This window comes from Erpetoichthys calabaricus, chromosome 12 (genome assembly GCF_900747795.2).
Source record: "Erpetoichthys calabaricus chromosome 12, fErpCal1.3, whole genome shotgun sequence".
In the NCBI taxonomy this organism is placed as follows: domain Eukaryota; kingdom Metazoa; phylum Chordata; class Cladistia; order Polypteriformes; family Polypteridae; genus Erpetoichthys; species Erpetoichthys calabaricus.
The window spans coordinates 128,842,290-128,864,031 of NC_041405.2; the positions used below are offsets into that span (position 1 = coordinate 128,842,290).

General features: G+C 39.5%; 1 protein-coding gene across 1 annotated transcript; it reads right to left on the bottom strand.

The window, feature by feature from the left end:
* Window positions 1-411: 411 nt before the first annotated feature.
* LOC127529884 (uncharacterized) lies at window positions 412-12,418 on the bottom strand. Its single transcript, XM_051935063.1, has 3 exons — window positions 12,353-12,418; window positions 6,540-6,667; window positions 412-1,381 (listed from the first exon to the last, which is right to left on the bottom strand). The coding sequence occupies exons 2-3, from the start codon at window positions 6,652-6,654 to the stop codon at window positions 966-968; spliced, it is 531 nt and encodes a 176-aa protein (XP_051791023.1). The 5' UTR covers window positions 6,655-6,667; window positions 12,353-12,418; the 3' UTR covers window positions 412-965.
* Window positions 12,419-21,742: the final 9,324 nt, after the last annotated feature.

Genomic DNA, 21,742 nt, shown 5'->3' on the forward strand with positions numbered 1-21,742 from the left:
TTAAAACATCCAATTAATTAATGCATGAACTTCTAACGAACTATTCCTAAAGCTCTCTATATTTCGTTGTTTTCAAAATTACAGAAAATTCGATTAAGGCAATGACTGAATGTATAAAAAGGTGAAAGCAAGTTACACATGAAGCTGTAGATTATGTGCAATGCCACGTAGATATTCGAGATGCGGTCTATTAGCATAATCAAGGACAATTAATTTAATTCGCTCCGAAGGTCATCCTTTTGAAGCGCTCCTTTATTTGCGCACGCATTTATTCGGCGCTCAATTGAGGTCGCCCTTTTGAAGATCGCTTTTATTTATGTGCGCTTTTATTCTCCGCGCCTAATTGAGGTCGCCCTTTTGAAGGTCGCCTTTTTGTGCGCGCCCTTATTGAATAGAACCTCTGCGTATTTATGTTTCTGGCAGTCTGTCTTCTCCTGAATTGTAACTTGCTGCATAAACACAAAATTGAAGCAAAATTGCATACACCTCCAAATACAGTGGTGGAGTTAAATGCTTAAGAATACTAAGTAAACCTCGTAATTGTGATGCAGTTTTTGCAAACATGTTATATAACATAGAAGAAACTCACAGATGCTCTGGTGTCATTAAAGTAAAGCTGTCCTTTTTTCCACTAAACGTCGAGTGATGGGACTGGCATGCACAGAACAGTTCTAAAAACTGGATTTTGCTCTGCAATTTGTGTACTTGTTTTTAGAACTACATTCTTAAAATAATGGCCCCACAATGGCATTCACTGGGGTGTGTAAAGGTTTAGAACCTTTTGTATTTTTAAGGGTGTAGCTGGGAATGACAGTTTGCTTGTTCAGGAACTCTCAAAAAAGCAAAGTGTTCTTTTAATACATTTACCACTTGACTATGTCTCCTTCCTATTATAAAAAAAGCTTTGTCAGTTTAAATACACAGCAACCTAAAGCATAGTCAGCTCACACCTATTCAGATCTGGCCTAATCTGAATCGCTGTCTGAGCTGTCCGAATATGTGGCTGTCTCTGACCCATCTGACCCTGTGACATTCACTAACATGGCCAATGGGGGGACATTTTCGGATGTGTCCAACTCTGAGATGGTATCTGTAACATCCGATTCAGAGAGGGTCTCGGACCCATCTGAGTCAGAGAGGGTCTCTGTCCTATCTGATTCGGAGTCACTTTCTGGCTGCTCAGATTCAGAGTCAGCTTTTGAACTGCAAGAGTCCGAGTCAGTCTCTGGCCTATTCAGATCGGAATCGGACTCTGAGTTATCCGAGTCCGAGTTCACTTTTGAGCCATCCAGCTCTATCAATGAATCCACTTGTACCATTGCTTTATCTTCCACTGAATCCTCTTCTTCATATCGCCTCTTCCTCTGCAGTTTTTTATTACCTGAAAAGAGGACACAGTTTTTGAAAAAAATCAAACACACCCATTCTCTCACATATTCTTGCAATTTAAATTTTTAGCGCTATGAAAAAGTATTAAACATATGAGATATTCTTGCAATTTAAATTTTTAGCGCTATGAAAAAGTGTTAAACATATGAGATAAAATTAAGAATACTCTTGGGAATATTGAAAATAAAAAAGACGACAGGTATAACCAGCAAAGCATTTAAAGATGATGTATTGACCACTCATCATTATCATTTTGTTCCTGGCAAGAAATTTGCTCAGTGGCTCATCTTGACTCGGAACGGGCTGAGACTGCTGTACTCGGCTCCAACCAAGAGGGACTCCGTCTCAGGCAATCGAATGTTTGAATACAGAAGGTTTGTACTTTATAATACTGTATTCCAATATGTTTCAGGGCAGACAGCCATTTTTTGGAGCGTTCAGGAAAAACGGGTAGGAGAAAGAGCAGCGTTCAGTACACAGATGCCTGGTTCTATTTTGGCTCAATTTGGAAAATAATAGAGATAACACAATTCCTGACAATATCACACTCTGAGTATTTATTCTGAAGTGTAGAGGAAGAAATTAAGAACCCTAAGTTGTGAGTAGCACTGGAGGCACTGGAGTACACTGGAGGCAGCGGTGTCTTCAGATAAATGAAAACTAGCAAAGACAGAGAGAATATTTGAAGTGACAGCCATCAAACTTTGATGGTTGATAAAGAGAGGCAAGTTTCCAGCTCAACTGACCAACCAGCAAGCAATGATTCCATTCTGTGTTGAACTCCCTGCAACACTTACATGCGAGGGTGTTGAATCTTCTATCTCATGGATTGTGAGGCTTGAAGTAACACTAGAGGTATCTCTATTGATTATTAATAAGGCGAACTGTTGCTGGCAAGATGGTCCAAGACTGAACTCACATATTGACAGAGGCTTCCTCTTATTGGGATCACATGTTTATTGATAAATTGAGAAAGGAGTACAGTAAAAATAAACCAATAACTGATTTTGAGTTAAAGACGCCTCCTGCCAGGGTACAACAGCACACCTGAGTAGGCTAACTCTACAGAAACATAATAAAAAGGATCAATAGGTGCAGGGAGCATGTACAAAAGTAAAGAGTAAGGGGAAATGAGGAGTGAAGAAAGAAGAAAAGGAGAAAAGTGCCCCACAGAGCAACCCCCCAAACAAGCTCTATGCTAACTGAACAGTATGAAGCCAGTTGTGGACAGTAGAGCAAGAAGAGTTGTTGATCTGAGAGAAAGTTCAAGAGAGATTTGCTAAAAGCAACTTAGCTGCAATGGTAGCGGTGATTAAAGGTCCCCACTGGGAAAGAGGAAGAAAAGTGAGAAAAGAGAAGAAAGGTCCAGGAGGAGAAGAACTTGAGGGAACAGAGCAATGAGGAGTGAAAGAATCAGGTAGAGGGATTCAGTCACATAGTGCCAGAGAGCCACAGCTACAGGAATACCCTAGAACATGTAGAGGAAGATACCAGGGACTTAAAGAGAACAAAGATGGCAAAAGGAATCTTTCTCTAGTCTCATTAAATGGCATCTGTAGGGATATGGAACAGTCTATGGACAAATTTAAATTTTGTGTGCTGGTGATTAGTATTGCTAGAGCAATCTTTGATATTTTGAAAGATGCTTTGCCATCACAACACATGGGATGGGGAAGGGTCTGTTAATCAATTAGACATGATTTAGAGAATCTTGAAGGAAGCTTTGTGACGGATGGAGTAAGGACCAGACACCATCTTGGACTTGGGAGAAAGGGCTGAAGCCAATGAGTATATTGGATGAATTGGAAAAGGGAAAAAGAGGGAGACTCCACATATCTTGAACACAGGTCTCAGCCTCAAATAGAAAAGTAGGAAGTGGAAAGATTAGGATGCCTAGATTGAAGAAAAATAACTCATTCTAGAAATGACTCATTAAATATATCTTGCAGCACAGAAATATCAGACTGAAACCAAGGAGAAGAGGAAACTGGACGGATATTTAGGGCGGTATCATGGTCGCACCATCTCAGCAGAGGACCCATCTATTTTTCAACATGTCCAAAGGGCGCAAGATACGATAAGGCCAACAGTAGGATAAAGTAACTTTAATTTATTTGAAAAAACAATCATATAAAGTGTTTCTATGGAAAACCTGGAAAGAGGATACTGGGCAGGGGAGACCCAGTTTCAAAGTAAAGGCAAGGTGGTATAGCTCAAAATTTGGGAGGAATGGCACCCCACCCAACCTGTCATCAGTCAAAGTGAGTGTTTGATAGATGGTCTCGTGATTCCAAATAAATGAGGTCACCAAAGATTGAACACATTGCCAGAAGGCCTGCATTGAGATTACAAAGTTAGTTCTAAGGAGCAATTTAATTTTAATGACTGCCAGTCTGGATTGGATTTGGGGAGTCTCAGTCATCCCACAAAATGTGGCAAAAGTTGGTAGCTGCAAATTTCTGAACTGCAGCATAGATGTCCAAATCCAGGCATCTGAAAGACTCCATTTAAGGAACGGACAAAAAGAATGTAGAGAGAAGGGAAATGTAGAGAGGTAACAATAATTCAGTGGGAAATTAACACATTTAGAGCATTTAATCTTACAGCTAAATAGGGGTTCATAGATGATGAAGAAGTTGAGGACATGGGGAAGATCAGCAGGGACATTACCAAGGTAGAGTAGAACATTATCAACATACAGGGAGCTTTTTGAGGTATTTCTGTAATCAATATGGGATTGACATTGTAAGAGTTGCAGACAGCTAATGCCAGAGGTTCTAATGAGAGAATACATAGAAGTAGGGAAAGAAGCCAGCCCTGTCTGGCTCCTTGAGGAACACAAAATGTGTGTGTTTGGGACAAAGCCCATTCTCATTCTACCCAGGTTCTACACCAAAAATAACCAATGTATCCTGTCAAATGTCTTCTGTGCTTCTCGGGAAAAGAAAACAGCACACTGAGAAAGAGAAGGAACAACATACAAGATGTGCAAAAAGTGGTGAACATTGCCAGATGAAGCCCATATGGTCAGAGTGAATCGGTTTAGAAATCACTTTCTACAGTCAACGCGCAAAGAGCTTTGCCAGCAGCTTCACATCAGAATTCATTAATGACAATTGGTGAGGTCCTTACTTTGTAATAACAATCAGACATGAATTAAATGAAAGGTTGATGTGAGTGCAGAAAAGGGTAGAATTAAGCATCTGGAAGAGTGGGGCTGAGAGCTGCTTCCAAAATCTTCCAAAGACCTTTTATTTGGTTTTGTGTAAATTAACAACATTATTAATGCTCCGTTTCTGAGATATTAATATTAGAAATGAGCACATTTCTTTGGTGCAAAGGAAATACTCTAAGATTCAATATCTGAATCCAGAAGGTTTGCACCGTATAATATTCACATATGTGTTTCTGGGTAGTCAGCCATTTTTTGGTGAGTTCAAGAAGAGGAGGAGCAGATTGAGTGGATGAGCAGTGGTGTTCAGTACCCAGAAGCCTGGATCTGCTATGGCCCTGTGGCATGTGGCTGGGGCCCTTGCCCGGCCGGGATGCCTCCACTCTGGGAAGACCTGGACAGCAATCGTGGCCAGAGCATTACCTACCCCGGGATGCTAGATGGCAAACCCCCCATATTGTTGCAGTGCCTCGGACTCCCACAGGCCTTTATGGGAGTTCGAGTTTGGTGCAGCTCTGTTGGAATCTGCAGGCGCCACCAGGGGGTGCTGCAGCAGGAGCTGCTTAGCCCTCATGGGCAACTTTTCCACCACACCCAGAAGTGCTGCTGGAAATGAGTCATCAAGCACCTGAAGCACTTCCAGGTACCTTATAAAAAGGAGCCAGCAGCCACTACTCAGGGAGCCAACAGAGTCAGGAGGAGGAGCGACGAAGCTTGACCCGAGGAGTGGAGGAGAATGGAGATAAAGAGAACTGTTTGGTGCTGTGCTTGTGCTGGACTGTGCTGAGCTTGTGGGAACAGGGAAGGCATTGCCCACAAGGTAAAAAAAAAAGATAAACCAGTGTGTGCCTTGAACTTGTGTCCCATGCTTGTCTGTGTTGGGTTCAGCTGGCGGTGCCAGCCTGGGTGGTCCACGGGCTCATTTTGGAAAATAATAAAGACAACAAGATTTATGGCAACAACTCCCTCTATGAGTGTTTATTCCACAGTGTAGAGTGGGAAGAAACATAGAATTGTAAATCTACTTTTTATGTTATGTCCATTTATTCCTGTCAATTTGTTTTTGCTAAAAAAAAGTTGATCACAAAAAAAAGGAATTGCAAATCTGAGTTGTGCTATTAATTGGCAAACACTTTTTAGTTAATTTTGTACCTCTTTATTCAAGTGCAAATTTTAACAGTGTTTTTGCAGCAAGCACATGTGAAATTTTATGGGAAGGTTGGATTAACAGAACCAAAAAACAAACTTGAAGCACTGGAGCAGCATTTCAGAAGCATCTCAATGGCTCCATGCAAAAATCTGCATTCGCAAGTGGGATATTAAAACATAACCCCTTGCAAGTATGCTGTGGCATCAATTAAGAAAATAAAATGGATGGATGTCAGTTTAAGGCACATTCACAGGTTTTGGAGTTAGTGTGCCATCTCACATTTAATGACTGATTTGTGTTGACAACTGATTTGAAGCAGACAAATGCTATGTGATTTTATGATTTTATGGGTGTCACTTTTGAAAAATCTTGTGACTTTATGGCACCTGAGCAATCTGATACTGTGAAGAATGACATAATATTTTGCCGCATCTCTATTGTTACTTGGCAAAAAAGACAAAAGACATATGAGATCTTAATATTGAGTGACTCCTTATAGAGTCAAAGGTGAAAGGCAAGATTGCCAGCATTATTTTATGACAAATCTATAAAACATTACACTAAACCCCCTGAACATAACCCCACGTTCACACTGTGCACAGCAACTGATTTAGCCAGTCGAACCAAAGAAGAAGTCCATGAGCTCAAGTGACAAATCAAGTTCCTGACGACAAAGGTGTGACTTCTATGCAGAGGACTCATTACATTTGAGCACCACCAATACAGTGAAGATTTCTGACATACACTTGCAAATGAAATATTGAAATATAAGATACTATTCAGAAAACAGGAACAAATGTATTTATTGGAGATAATGCCACTGCTCACCCTGGAGAGCCGACATTGACACTTGTTGCAAAAAATCTCCTTCAGTCTTCACTGCCAACAGCTCGCTCTTGACACTGTCCACAAGTTGCTCAAGAGACGGGGATTCCATTTTCATTTGGACATGAAGCCTGTGAAAAAAAAAATTCAAAACTAGTCACTTAAAACACAAATTTGAGACTTCTGTGCATACATTTAAAGAGAGCAACCAAAAGAATCTGTCACATTTGATAAGATGGGGTAGGTGAAGCACAAGATAGGACAACTTTGTTGCCAACCTTGGGGCATATTTTAGACTTTGTTAGTTTTTTCTCCTTTATTTGAAAATAAAACAGAATACAACTTTGTAAAAGTGCTACTTAAATTGCCTACAACTCCCAGCACCCTCAGTAGTACTATACCATTGGGCAGCCTCACAGTGGTGCGGGGATTGCAGGGAAGAAAGCTAATTAGGTGCTTTCTTTAAAACAGAGGCAAAAAGATGCTGAGGGAGTTGCAGTCATCTGTGTCAATTCATGCCTACACTTCTCACACCCCCTCTGGAATACAACCACTATTAAATTACAGCTTCATTCTGGACTTATTTGTTTGTCCTGTGCCTGCTTGTTCATGCGATTTCATCTGGGCTGGTAAATGTTTTCATCCAAGGAGCACTCTTAACTTGTACAGATCTTTACACAACAACTGGAACATGGTAGGACAAAACTTCCAGTGAAGACATGTTTTCAGAAAGGTTTTAAAACTTATTAAAAATCAAAACCTGAAAATTTTCATTTCCTCAAGTATTCAGACCCTTTGTTGTGGCACTGCAAATTGTGGTCAGATGTATCATGTTTCTTTTAATTCTCCTTGTGATGAGTCCAGAATATGACTGGAGTCCAGCTGTGGCAAATTGAATTGATTGGAAATCATTTAGTAATGCACATACCTTTGTATGAAAGTTCTTTTAATTCACTCTGCATGTCGGGACAAAAACCAAGCCATACATTCCAAGTAAATCTCTGTAGATTACTGCAAACAGATTGTGGTGAGGCATAGATCAGGGCAAGGGGATAAAACCATTTCTAAAGTTTAGAGTGATCCAAGGAGCATAGTGACCTCAATAATTGTGAAATGAAAGAGGTCTGAAACCACCAGTACTCTTCATACAGTTGGCTGGCTCTCTGGCCAAACTAAGTAGCTGGGGAAGAACAGCCTTGGGGGTTAAGGAGGTCATCAAAAACCCAATGGTCACTGTAAAAGAACTTCAGGGTTCCCCTGGTGAGAAGGGAGAACCATTCAAAAGGATGATCTTCTCTCAGCAGCACTCCCAATCAGGCAGTTATGGTAAAGTGGCTAGCTCCTGCTTGGAGTTTTCCAGATGGCATTTAAAGACTCGGATCATGAGAAAAAAAACTCACTTGTCTGATGAGACAAAAATTGTACTCTTTGGGAAGAACTTCAAGCTCATCACCTGCCTAACACCATCCCTACATAAAGCATGGTTGTGGCATCGTCATGCTATGGGGATGTTTCATTAGTGGCATGGACAGAGGGAGACTGGTCAGAATTGAAGGAAGGATAAATGCAACCAAATACAAAGAAGACTTTGAAGAAGACCTGCTCCAGTGTGCACAAAACCTCAGACTGGGGTGATGGTTCATCTTTCAACAAACTACGACCCGAAACATAGCAGCCAAGAAAATGTTAGAGTGGCTTTGGGACAATTCTCTGACTGTCTTAGAGAGTGGCCCAGGCAAGGTTCATACTTAAACCCTGAAGAACATCTGAAGAGAGTCTCTTCTCATGCAGTTTAATGATGCTTGAGAGGATCTGCCAGGAAGAGATGGGTAAACTGTCCAAATCCAAGTGTGCAAAGCTTATAGAGACATACCCAAGGCGACTCAAAGATGTAATTGATGCCCAAGAGGCTTTGCCAAAGTACGGGTCTGAATGCTTCAATGAATGAGAGATTTTAGTTTTGAATAAGTCTGCAAACTTTTCTGAAAACATGTATTCACTTTGTTATCATGGGTTATTCAGTGTAGATTTTTGAGCAAAAATGGCAGGTTAATCCATTTAAAATTAAATCTACAATACAAAGTGTGCAAGAAGTGAAGAAGGCTGAATACTTTCTGAATCCACTGGATTTTATTTAACTTAAGGGTAATCCATGTGTAACTAATCATTGTACTACAAGTTAGTGTGTCTCAGATGGGCTCACAGTTTATATAAACCAAATTATTTTCTGTACCCTCTTTGATTCTGGTTCATCTTATTTTGCTATAAACTGAGTAGGGTAGAAAACACAATAACAAACATACACATAATACTAAATTTGGGACTAACCATACCAGAGTAAAAAGAACAAATTCTGATAAATGTCTAGAAATTATATTGGCAAGAAGAAAGTTTAATGTCATGGTTTTTTGCTGATTTGTAACCCGCTTATTTAGTTCAAGGGAGTGGGAACATAGAAAATTTAAATCTATCCATCCATCTATCCATTTTGCAGAATGGTTTCTTCCTATTCAAGGTCACAATGTGCTGAGATGTATATCAACAGAATTTAATACAAGAAGGGAATTGTGGGAAGAAAAAGTAATCACACAATAGGGGTTGAAAGTTGCTAGTAATTAAATCTTATGGAGTGGGTGAATCTGATCTAAATAAAATGTTGTACTATATGCCTTATAGACATGAAATGCATCCATTGTAATGAAACATAGCAATCAATTAAATATTTACGCATCTGGAGTAAAAGTATGAAATGTAAAACACATGCCGAATACTCCATAATAGACCTAACAATACTGGACAAGGAGGCAACGAACCTGTCATGATGGCAGGGTATTAGCTGGGAGGAAAGGCAGGAGGAGCTTATTTATATTAAGCAAGAAGGCTTGGCTGAAAGTATTCATAATTATGAAGGGAGCTTGAAGGGAGTTGCATGTATTCAGAGCATGGAACACCTCAGGGACTTAGGATCTTCACAGTTTCTGGACACATTAGATTATAAAGATCTGATGAGTAATACTGGAATACAGGGTTGCTTTGCTTGTTAATATTTTTATTGCTGAAAGATCAGCTCCTTGGTCACTAAACAACATTTCCTGACATTTTCATGTTCTTTGGTTGTTGATGATTGGTAGGACTTTAAGGATTTAATATCAGCCTTCATTAACCCTGCTCTTTTCAGTTTTCTTAGCCCATGACAGTAGGTTCAGGTTGGGGAGCATGCACTGATACAGCACATTACTGCACCCACCACATGACGAAACAACTCGGGATCCCAGTTGGCAACTCCCCTTGCAGATAAGCGGTCCAGTCCCACCCCCTGGAATGACCATCTATCTGCTGCAGCCAGGTGTTACGTGGGTGCAGTGAGGATTCTGTGAGCTGGATTACCCTTGGGGAATCGCGCCACATGACCATAGTGCTGTAACTGATGCTCCCTCACAATTCAGGTAATGTGCCTCATTTGGGACTTAGTTGAGTAACCACTCGTTTGACACAAAGTCAAACCAGCAGTATGAAAGGGATCTCCAAAGATTCACAGTACCGAAGGAGTCCAGTTTTTATCTCAGGTCACTGGACAGCATCCATGTCTTTCAACCATATAGCAAAAATGGAAGCACTAGGACCCTAAAGACTTGGACCTTCATCGTTTTGCAAAGATATTGAGAGTACCACACATCACTTTCCAGGGACCTCATGACTCCCCATGTTCTCCAAATTTGTCTACAGACTTCAAAGGAAGAGTCACATGAGACATAAATGTCGCTGCCATGGTAAGTAAATCTCTCAATGACGTCGACATTCTCTCTGCAGACAGACACACTGTGCTAATGGCTGCGCTCAAGAGATCTTTAAAGGTCTGGAACTTATCACAGTAGGACATTCCCTTAGACAAATGTAGACGTTTGTGTGATGACAATCTAAGTAAGCATGATTACATACACAGTGCCTTCAGAACATATTCAGCTCACTTCACTTTTCTTACATTTTATGTTACAGCTTTACACTAAAATCATTTACATTCATTTTTTTTAACTCATCAAGCAACACTCAATACCGCAAAATGGCAAAGTGAAAATGGGATATTAGAATTTTTTAGAAATTTTTAACAATGAATTAAAAATCAAAAAATTGAAATATCACATTGACACAAGTACTCAGACCCTTAGCCATGACATTTGAAATTAGACTAGGTGCATTAATATTCTATTGATCATCACTGAGATGTTTCAACACCTTGTTTGAAATCCAGGAAAGGCACATGCCTGTTTAATAGAAGGTTCCACAGTTGGAGCAGGAAAATCATGCCATGAAGTTGAAAGAATTGCCTGCAGAGCGTAGAGGCAGGATTGTGCACAGGCACAGACCAGGGGAAGGCTAATAAATAATCTACAGTACTGACTGTTTCCAAGAACACTGTTGCATCCATTAATTCGTAAATGGAAGATGTTTGGAACAACTGTGATTCTTCTTGCAGTTGCCACCCGGCCGAATTGAGCTATAAGAGGAGAAGGATCTTGGTATGAAAGGGAACCAAAAACCTGTTGGTTACTCTCTATGATCTCCACCATAACTTGTGTGAAGACAGGAGAAACGTCAGCAGTAGGGACTGAGTGACTAGACTGGACTGAAAAGTACAGAGATATCCTTAATGCAAATTATCCACAGAGCTCTCAGAACCTCAGACTGAGCCCAGGGTTTACCTTCCAATGGGACAATGAGCCTAAGCACAAAGTAAAAACAACGCAATAACAACACAGGAGAGGCTTAAGAACAACTCTGTGAATGTCACTGAGTGGCCCAGCCAGAGCCTGGACTAAGGCCCAATCAGACATTTCTGGAGAAACCTGAAAACAGTCTCCAAGTTGAACAAACAAGCTCAAGAGAATCCAAAGATGTTTCAAATAAATATATATAATGCACATGAGTCAATGTGATATTTAAGTTTTTTATTTTTAAAGCCTGTTTCTGCTTTGACATTGTGGAGTATCAAGATGTGCTTGATGAAAAAAAATATTTTAGTATAAAGCTGCAACACAACAAAATGTGAAAAGTGAAGAGACCTGAATACTTTCTGAATGCACTGTACATGAGGTAAGAAACAGAAATTGGCAAGTATATTTATTGATTATGGGATGGAAGCATGGAATTAATACATGTGAAGATCTTCTTGTCTAACTGTTAGGCAGGGAATTTCCCCCACATTGCTTGTCCAGATTAAGCCCACATGGGCTCAGGGCTTCTGTCAGCTATGAAAGAAAATCGAAACTATAGATGTACGTCCCAAGTGTACTGGGGAAATGGAGTTGATCATGTAAAAATCAAATATAGCATCTACTTTTACCATCAGCCATCCACGACCCTAACCAGGAAAAGCAAAAGGGAAGATGATACCAGTGATGCAGCCATTACTTCAAACGTGTTTAGAGTTTGATTCGTTTTGTTGTATATGTTCGCGCGTGTTAAGAAAAACGTTTGGATTGCACTTAAAAAGCACCGCAGAACTAGGACAGTTGTCGCATTTTAATAGCCATCAGGACCGGCACTGCCGCCCAGTAATTCTGGCGATCTGCAAAGTAAGACGTGGATGGGCAGACAGTGACGTCAGAGCGTGGAACAGCCCGACTCGCGTAGCACCGCATTATCACATCCTCTAAGTGGCGCTCTTAACCAAGCATTGCTCCATCCTTGCCAGAGTGCCTGACACTTGGCGTTACGAATTATTTAAAATAAAAATGTTAGAACGGCGTACACAGTGGAAGGGATTGTTGACACGGGAATAAAAGGTAAAGTGATCAAAACAATATCAGCCTACTTACCACCGGCACTGTGGGGGGTCGATGGAATATAATCGCGTGCGCAACTCACTGCAATAAGTAACCGAGCGTGGCTCCGCCCACATGAGTGCAGCTACTGGATCAATAGAATAAGAGCCTCCTTTTAATAAACCGGCATCTCCCGGCCTCAAGCATTCCCGTCCACGCAGTTCCTGTAGAGTCAGGATGTACGCCGTAGGATCTTCCACTTCCAATTTAGTAACTTTTTTTTAAAATTGCACGGTGTTTTCACTTGATAGAATAAACACCGTTGACATATTTACCGCAAACTTAATTAATGAGTACATTTAAAGTAATGCAATCGAATAAATTTACTGTAGTAATAGAAAGAGTTAACTGCATGTCACGTTGTCATGGATCTGGAAATTGTATTTGAACCATGTCCTGAATTACGTTGGAAGTATGTTGCTGTTTTCAGTTAGTAGATTTATTAATTAGCTATCATTTGAGTTCTAACTATTATTATCATTATTATATAGCGCCTTTCCCATACGACGCTTTCATTTTAGTTTAAGGTTTTGAAAAAGTGAAATTTCCCACAATAAGGATCAGCGTCTCACTCCTCACTGTGCGTGTCTAGCAAAATGCTAATTTGTGTGGCAAAAAATGAAAGTCTGCTTACTACACAGTGCAAAATCGGCTTAAAAATGTACAGAAGCCCCATTTCATAAGTACGCTATAGTATTGATGTAGCTTCAAGAAGATTAAATAAATATAAGATAAACCAAGCAACATTGCACTTAAAACTAAGCAGTGTGCTAGTGAGACCAAGTTTGCAGTTTTGGTTACTTAAAAAACAAAAACAGGTGGCAGCTCTTGAAGCTGTGCAGAGACTCAGGACTAATGTGACAGGCTAAGAGAAATAAACTTGTTCAGTCTTGAAAATAATAGTCTAAATGGGGCCTAATCCAGGTCTTTAAAACCTTAATGGACAACAATGAAGCTGGTCCAAAACTTTTTCACTTAATAGAAGAGTTGACCATCTATTTGGGGGAATGGGTACAGTTCAAGGGGACCAGAAAGCTCTGTGTTCACAGGGTCCTGAGAATGTGGAAGAGACTATCAAAAATCCAAATGAGATATCGGGCAGGTCAGTTAACAGCTAACCAAATGAGCTTCATGAGCTGATTGGTGCCTTTTCATAAAAGTTTATCATATTCTTACATCATTATTAGGTGTTTGTACATTCAACGATTAAATTGAACATTGCATGCAAATAAATATGCCTAAAAAGCAACTTAACAGTTTTATTTGACATATGTATTACTTCAACATTGCAGATCTTATGTGTTTGACTCTTGATGAGGGAGAAATAATGGAAATAATAAAAGCGAATACAGCAACTGAAACCACAAAACATTTTCATATATAGTAAGTGCTGAAGAACAGATTTAAGATATGAAACTTCACAATATCCATTTTCTAAGCTCACTTAAGGATTTCCAGGGTGCTGGAGTCAATCCCAGCAAGCACAGGGTGCAAAGCAGGAACAATCTCTGGACAGGGTGCCAGTCCATCTTAGGGTGTACACACTCACACCACACACACATTGGAGCCATTTTAGTGTCACCAGTCTACCTAACCTGCATCTCTTTGGACTGTGGGAGGAAACCGGAGCATCTAGAGGGATCCCATGCAGACACAGGGAAAACATGCAAACTCCAAGCAGGAATGTCCCAGGATGCGATCCCTGGTGTCCTTTCAGTGAGGCAGCAGCACTTCCAATGTGCCACCCACAACTTCCATGCATTTATCCATTATCTGAACATGTTTACACCATTGCAGAGTCAGTCAAAGTAAGAAACTACTGTGGCAGCACTGGCATCCATCTCAGCAACATGAGATGCAAGGCAGGAACCCACAATGGCCAGGGAGGCAGTCAATCACAAGGCACAACTATTCAAACACCCGCACAGAGCTTTTTAAGAATATGTAGCGAGCGGCACCAAGAATAAATTGAGTGAGTGAAAAGAAGCCCGCTGCATAATATGACAGCCTTACACTTGCAGTCAGAAGTCCACTTGTTCACTTGAGATCAGGAATTCCCTTATAACTCAACCAGTAAAGCTGGTACTTTCTGACTCCAAGACCCTGAGTTAATAAGAACCTAATATGACAGACTTACAGTTGGCAGGTAGCAGTTAAAAGGCCACTCTGCTCACTTGCGCTTATTAGAGGAGTACCTATAGAGCTCAACTGGTTTAGAAGTTGCTTACTGACTCCTAGGCCACGTGCTTTTCATTTACTTTTACTTATTTAGCTGGCGCCTTTATCTAAAGGGACTTATATTTGTGATACAGTTATTTACTTTTCTTTTGTTTTCCAGATGGAGCACAGGCAGTTAAAGTGACATGCTCAGAGACACACAGCGTCAGTGGTAGGATTTGAAACCACAACCTCAGGGTCTGAAGTCCAAGATTCTCAAATATATGCTATACTGCCTAATTCACAGCCCGCCTCCCCATGTGAGGACATGAAACGGAGAGGTGCAGGACCCTAAATAATTTCTTATCCGTGACCCAATGTTGTATACAGACCAATATGCAATAGTATCCAAATATGAGGAAAATGCAGTATAAAATAGGATATTCAACAATATCTAAAGATAAAAGTCAATTAGTTTGATATTAGTTATTTATAACACATTGTCCTGGATGATTAAAGCTTTCTGACCCTCTGTTGTGTACCCTGATCTTGTAGTACAATTTGACAATCCCTGTATTTAATTTCTAATTAAATCTTCTATATACTGTACTGACCTTTTCTGTCCATGTACTCCATATACATTAATTTTTTACACACATTATGATTGTGAATTGTCCTGAAGTAATTCAGTACCATCCACAGTTTTTGTACTACACTTTTTAAAGGTGCCAGAGTGGTTCTTCAGAGTGATGCCATAGGGGAGCCATTTTTGGTTCCAGAAAGACTCATCCACATGAAGGTTCCAGAAAGAACCTTTTATTTGTTTAGATCAAGCTACATACAGTACATAAGTAACCATGAAGAAATGGTAACAGATTTGTAAAATACCAATGGGTCATAATTTTAAAACAATACAGTAACACAGGCTAAGTTCAGGTTTTCTTAATCTGTTAGTGTCCTGCTATGTAGCCCACAATATATTAAAGATTTCAGGTTTTTTAATGCATATTAGAAAGTTTTGCAAAGCAGGAAGAGTCAACTTCATATGCAAAGAACCCTTCCCAGAATTAAACAGTACTTTGTCAAGCAATAGTTCTTCAAGGAACCAGACAACCTAGTAAAGAACAATAAAATGCCATTAAAGAACCAGGGTTTTTGAAAGTGTACTGTTGCACTAAATGCTGATCACCACAACTTTTTAAACCAAGAATGGTGTGATTGTACACTATAGAACGTGCTATTGAGGATAAGGACTGGTGAATAAAGGCCAGAATTATTGATCAAGACTGTAGAGGTGAAAAGTGTTCATGTTCAGGATGGTATGTGAAGGCTTTACTGTTTTAGTTTTATGTGTAAACCTCTTCATTTGCTATGAGTTTTATCACAGATGGGACAGCATTTTTAATAGACCTTCTGCCCAGTGTGGTGTTATTTTGAAACCACACAGTGATGACGCTGGTCAAGGATTTTTCTATAAAACTCAGGGAGAATCTCCTTTCTTATCTCACATTTTGTCATTTGTTCAGAAAGTAGAGCCACTCTTGAACCTTTGTCAATAAGGCTTTTGAACTCCTTGCTATAGATCAGCAGATTAAGCAGCTTACCCTTTTCTCTGATGAGGAACACTATATTCATGTGGTTCATGATGGACATGCCACTTTTTAAAGTTCACATTCATCCTCACATATTTGAAAAGGAGTTCAATACAAGTTTTTTTTAATGATCCAAAGTTGATGAAAACCAATAAGAACTGCGGGACTCGCACAACGTTCATAGCCACCTTTAATGGGGATTGCAATACCCCCACCCTACTCAGCCTGACTAAGTGTAAGAGGAACGCACAACTCGTACTCACTTTTACAGCAAATGTTGAACACAGAAATCCTAAAACAAAGGACTATGTGCAATAATGAGTGAAACAACAGATTTTTATTTCGCATACAGCTTCATGAAATTGTCCCTAAAATTCATTTAGTATGTGATTTCACAATTGCAAAATACAAAACTCAATCACATTAGTTTTTTTTTGGAAAGTAAGGAATATTACTCCCTTAACATTATCCCACAGTCAAAACACCTGTCTCCTTCCTTGGCCAACCTTCAGTGCAGCCCCATCTTCTATGGCTACTTTCATCCTTCCTCTCATCTGCCCCATGCACTGCCTGCACATTCACTCTGCTGGCTATGCTTAGCACCACTCATTTGGGGTGAGCAATAATGCCATCTGCACACACATTCCCTAGTTCTGTAAACTGATCCAAGCACTTGCTGGCAGCCACACACAAGAAAAAATGGATTTTAGCAGCACTTCTAAAGTGCTCTGCAGCCATAACCCCAATTTCTATGCTCTGTATCAGAATATATTTTATCATGTTTTTACATGTCAAGAAATGGGTTGCAGAATAAATGAAAATATATGTGCTAATGAAGACAATTTTGCTTGAGGCAAACCACAATTTGTTTCATGATTTTTGAAAAGTTTCACTTCAGATTTAATTCCACACAAATTGTTTCTCTCATCACTAATTTTGTGCCAAGTAAAGCCCCCACACCAGTGAAGTTTCAAGTGTCACTCTAGATTAGTGCCGAGAGGGCACACTATGTACGTGTCAACAAGGTGTGAGTCTGGAATCAACTGGAATAGCACACATTTTCCAATATATACTGTTAAAAAAAAATAAAGGAACACTTTCTAATCAGAGTATAGCATCAAGTCAGTGAAAATTCTGGGATGTTGATCTGGTCAGTTATGTAGCAGAGGGGGTTGTTAATCAGTTTCAGCTGCTTTGGTGTTAGTGAAATTAGCAACAGGTGCACTAGAGGGGAAACAATGAGACAATCCCCAAAACAGGAATGGTTTAACAGGTGGAGGCCACTGACATTTTTCCATCCTCTGTTCCCTTCATCTGTTTTTTTCACTAGTTTTGCATTTGGCTAGTCAGTGTCACTACTGGTAGCATGAAGCGATTGCACAGGTAGTCCAGCTTCTCCAGGATTGCACATCAATACATGTCATTGCCAGAAGGCTTGCTGTGTCTCCCAGCACAGTTTCAAGGAGGAGATTCCAAGAGGCAGGCAGTTACACTAGGAGAGCTGGACAGGGCCGTAGCAGGTCCTTAACCCCTCAGCAGGGTCAGTGTCTGCATGAGCACTGCCAGAGCCCTGGTGTGAATGTCTCTGACCAAACAATCAGAAACAAACGTCTATCATGAGGGTGGCCTGAGGGCCCGACATCCTCTAGTGGGCCCTGTATTCACTGCCTGGCACTGTGGAGCTCGATTGGCATTTGCCATAGCACAACAGAATTGGCAGGTCCACCACTGGTGCCCTGTGCTTTTCACAGATGAGATCAGGTTCACCCTGAGCACATGTGACAGACATGAAAGGGTCTGGAGAAGCCGTGGAGAACGTTATGCTGCCTGCACCATTGTTCAGCATGACCGGTTTGGTGGTGGGTCAGTGATGGTCTGGGGAGGCATATCCATGAAGGGATGCACAGACCTCTACAGGCTAAACAATGGCACCTTGACTGCTATTAGGTATTGGGATGAAATCCTTGGACCCATTGTCAGATCCTATGCTGGTGCAGTCGGTCCTGGGTTCCTCCTGGTGCTTGACAATGCCCGGCCTCATGTGATGAGAGTATGTAGGCAGTTTCTGGAGGATGCAGGAATTGATACCATTGACTGGCCCCCACTCTCGCCTGACCTAAATCCAATAGAACACCTCTGGGACATTATGTTTTGGTCCATCTAACGCCACCAGGTTGCACCTCAGACTGTCCAGGAACTTAGTGCTGCCCTGGTCCAGGTCTGGGAAGAGGTCCCCCAGGACACCATCTGTCATCTCATTAGGAGCATGAACCCCAAGACGTTGTCAGGCATGCAAACAAGCATGTGGGGACCATACAAGCTACTGAGTATGATTTGGAGTTGGTGCAATGAAATTTCGGCAAAATGGACTAGCCTGCTGCATCATTTTTTCACTTTGATTTTCGGGGTGTCTTTGAAGTCAGCCCTCTGTAGGTTGATAATTTTTGTTTCCATCAAACAATGTGGCATCCTTTCATTCCTAACACATTACCCAGTCCATATCAGTATAGTTATCCAGCAGGATTTTTTTCCCATTAAAATGTGATGTGTTTTCAAAGCGTTCCTTCAATTTTTTTGAGCAGTTTTATATATACATATATTTATTCAAATAGATCTTTCAGAGGGCAGGGATTGAAATCTGCATTCTGCTTGAGCCACTCTTATTAACACAAAGCTGTCCAGAGTCATTATATACCAGATTAAGGACTGATAGCGTGAAAGCAGTTAGTCATCTTGTAGACTGTGGAAAGAGCTAGAAAGAAAAGTAAGCAGCTTATCTCATGGCTAAACTGAAGCATCGTTTCAGCAAGCCTGAAAGAATCCTTTGTTCTATATGATTATAAATATATATAAAATTTGTTATAGAAAAATATACTTAAAAATGTATAAAAGTAAATTCCTTGACACATGCACTGCATTATATTTTTTGCATTCACTGTGTTTTTGCTTAATATCACTGTTTTTTAATTGAACTCTGCTGCATACAGCTCCATCCAGGTTATTTCACTTGTCATGGTGGGCACCACCTTATTACAGTCCTGAACTGGATAAGGATGTTGGCAATGTTATGTTCTACTGTATATAAAGAGTTTAACAGAATATCGTATACCGGGTTTACAAATGGAAATACACTTGGTATGTAATGGGATTTCACAGTTTCCTTTTCTGTCTTTCAAATAGAAGTGTTATAGTTAATATGCTGAAATCACCCGTAATCACCACATCATCTTCTCCTTCCCTACCAGGCAGCAAACTACCTCTCGAAATAATGTGGGTGTGTTGAAGGTCTGGTCTGAGGCACAATGGTGTTAAGACAAACAGACATGGTGGGATGTGGAGAATGAAAACTCCCAATGACCAAAATTGTACTTCACTGGCACACTTTAATGTTGTCTTTAGTTTCTTGTGGGGGCGTTGGGCTTGGCAAGTTGCTCATTCTTTCAATTTAGCATTTCTTTCTAGTGATGAGATGCTTATTTTAGATGACCTGAGCCCCAAGAGGGGTATGGAGCTGTCTTGTTTTATTCTTTGTTTCTTTGTTAATGGTTGATATCTGAAATGCACAATGTCTCAAAGGCCATCAATGTTCAGAAGATGTCAATGAAGCTCACAAATCATTGAAGAGAGATGCTAAAGCTAGAGGTCATTTTGTTATTATTAAGCGCATTTCCACTTATGACCCCAGCAACCTATATAATAATTGCAAATATAGTATGAAAACGAAGAGGTGTGACATAAATATAAATTATAATATTGAAACATGAGAAAGTACAATATGGAAACATTAACAGGAAAACATGAAAGATATACATAAATATACAAATAGTGTATGCACTATGTGCAGGATAGAAATAAATATACACAGATCAAATTCCATCTGTCAGCCACATTCTGAAAATTTTCATTTTATAAAGGACTTTCCTTTAGAACATTAGAGAAATCTAGACGAGTACAGGCCATTCTAACTAATTGACAATCTCAATACACAATCATTTATCTCTATTTACAATCAAACTTTATATTAAAATTATACTGTATTTTCGCACATAGGGAGGTTGGAAATGGTGATGGAATTTTTTCATAATTACATATGCATTACCTAGATTAAGTAAAAAGAGTTATAGTCACCTAAAACATAGAAAAAGTGTCATTATATAATATTTGTTGCAATAAATTGCTATATGTAAAACTGCATTTAGCTACATATAGCATTTAATTATGATAATGATGACAGAAATAAAAAAAAATCATAAAATTAAATGTATTACTAGGAACACTACAGGAATATAGAAGCTTATTGTTCCCATTGCATGTTTATATTTACAGGGCATGTTCAATGTTTACACATTATTGTTAAACTGATGATGTATAACGTAAAATAAAATTAATAATGGTTATCGAAAGAATATGCATTATATTGAATGCAGTTTGTAATATTGTGTGCACATTTATATTTCCATGATACAAAAAAATCAAATGGTTATTTATATAAAATACTACTTCCACTTGAGTAATTTTTCTCAAATTTCATATCTGTTTGCTTTTTATCATTATAAATATCTATACAAAATTTTAATCATCTGTAATTATAATCATAGTTTACTTGAAAATTCAAGAAAGTATTCAGTTAAAGCACCATTTCCGGTTGCCGGAAGTGACCCAAAAGTTGAAAGGACTCCTTATTTTTGATATAAAGCAGGTACAGTATACAAAATCTCATTGACCGAGGTTACAAAGCATTTTCAATTTATCGCGGTTACATGCAGACACACAGACACAAAGACAGAGATAATTTCAATAATGGTATTTTCAGACTCGGGAAGGTCTAAAACTTCAAGATTCATCAAAATCTTGAGTTTGAATTTTTTCATGATTCCTATACTTTCTCTATACAATGTATACGAGAAAGTAAAAACAAGTTGAGTTTTCAAAGTCCTTAATGTCCTACTGACTATCACACTACTTGGTAGTTTATTCCATGTGTCTATCGTTCTCTGTGTAAAGAAAAACTTCCCAAATGCTTTTGTGAAATTTACTCTTAACAAATTTCGAACTGTGTCCCTGTGTTCTTGATGAACTAATTTTAAACTAACAGTCACTATCCACTGAACTAATTCCCTTCATAATTTTAAACACTTCAATCATGTCTTATCTTTATCGTCTTATGCTTGAACTTGAAAGTCTCCACTCTTTAATCTTTCCTTGTAATTCATCCTCTGTAGTCCTGGAATGAGCCTAGTCACTCTTCTCTGGACCTTTTCCAGTGCTTCTAGTCTGAAGACCAAAACTGCACACAGTACTTCAGATAATGCCTCACCATTTTGTTATAAAGCTTGAGCATAACCACCTTGGACTCTATTATCCTTCTTAATGGTTTCTGTCACAATCACATCTAACACGTCATAAATTATGAGCACACTGAAATCCCCTAAAAATCCCCTAAGCTATTATCTGTATATGAATGTGTTCCAGAGATCAATGAATGGCAGCTTCTAGAGTTGCCCTAAGCTCTTGTTACACCACACATATTTAGTGCCATCAGATTTTATTGCGTGTTTGTCACTATCACTGGAACCAAAATGTGTCATGTTGTTGTTGGCCACTGCTGAAGAACTGTCAATATAACACAACAAAT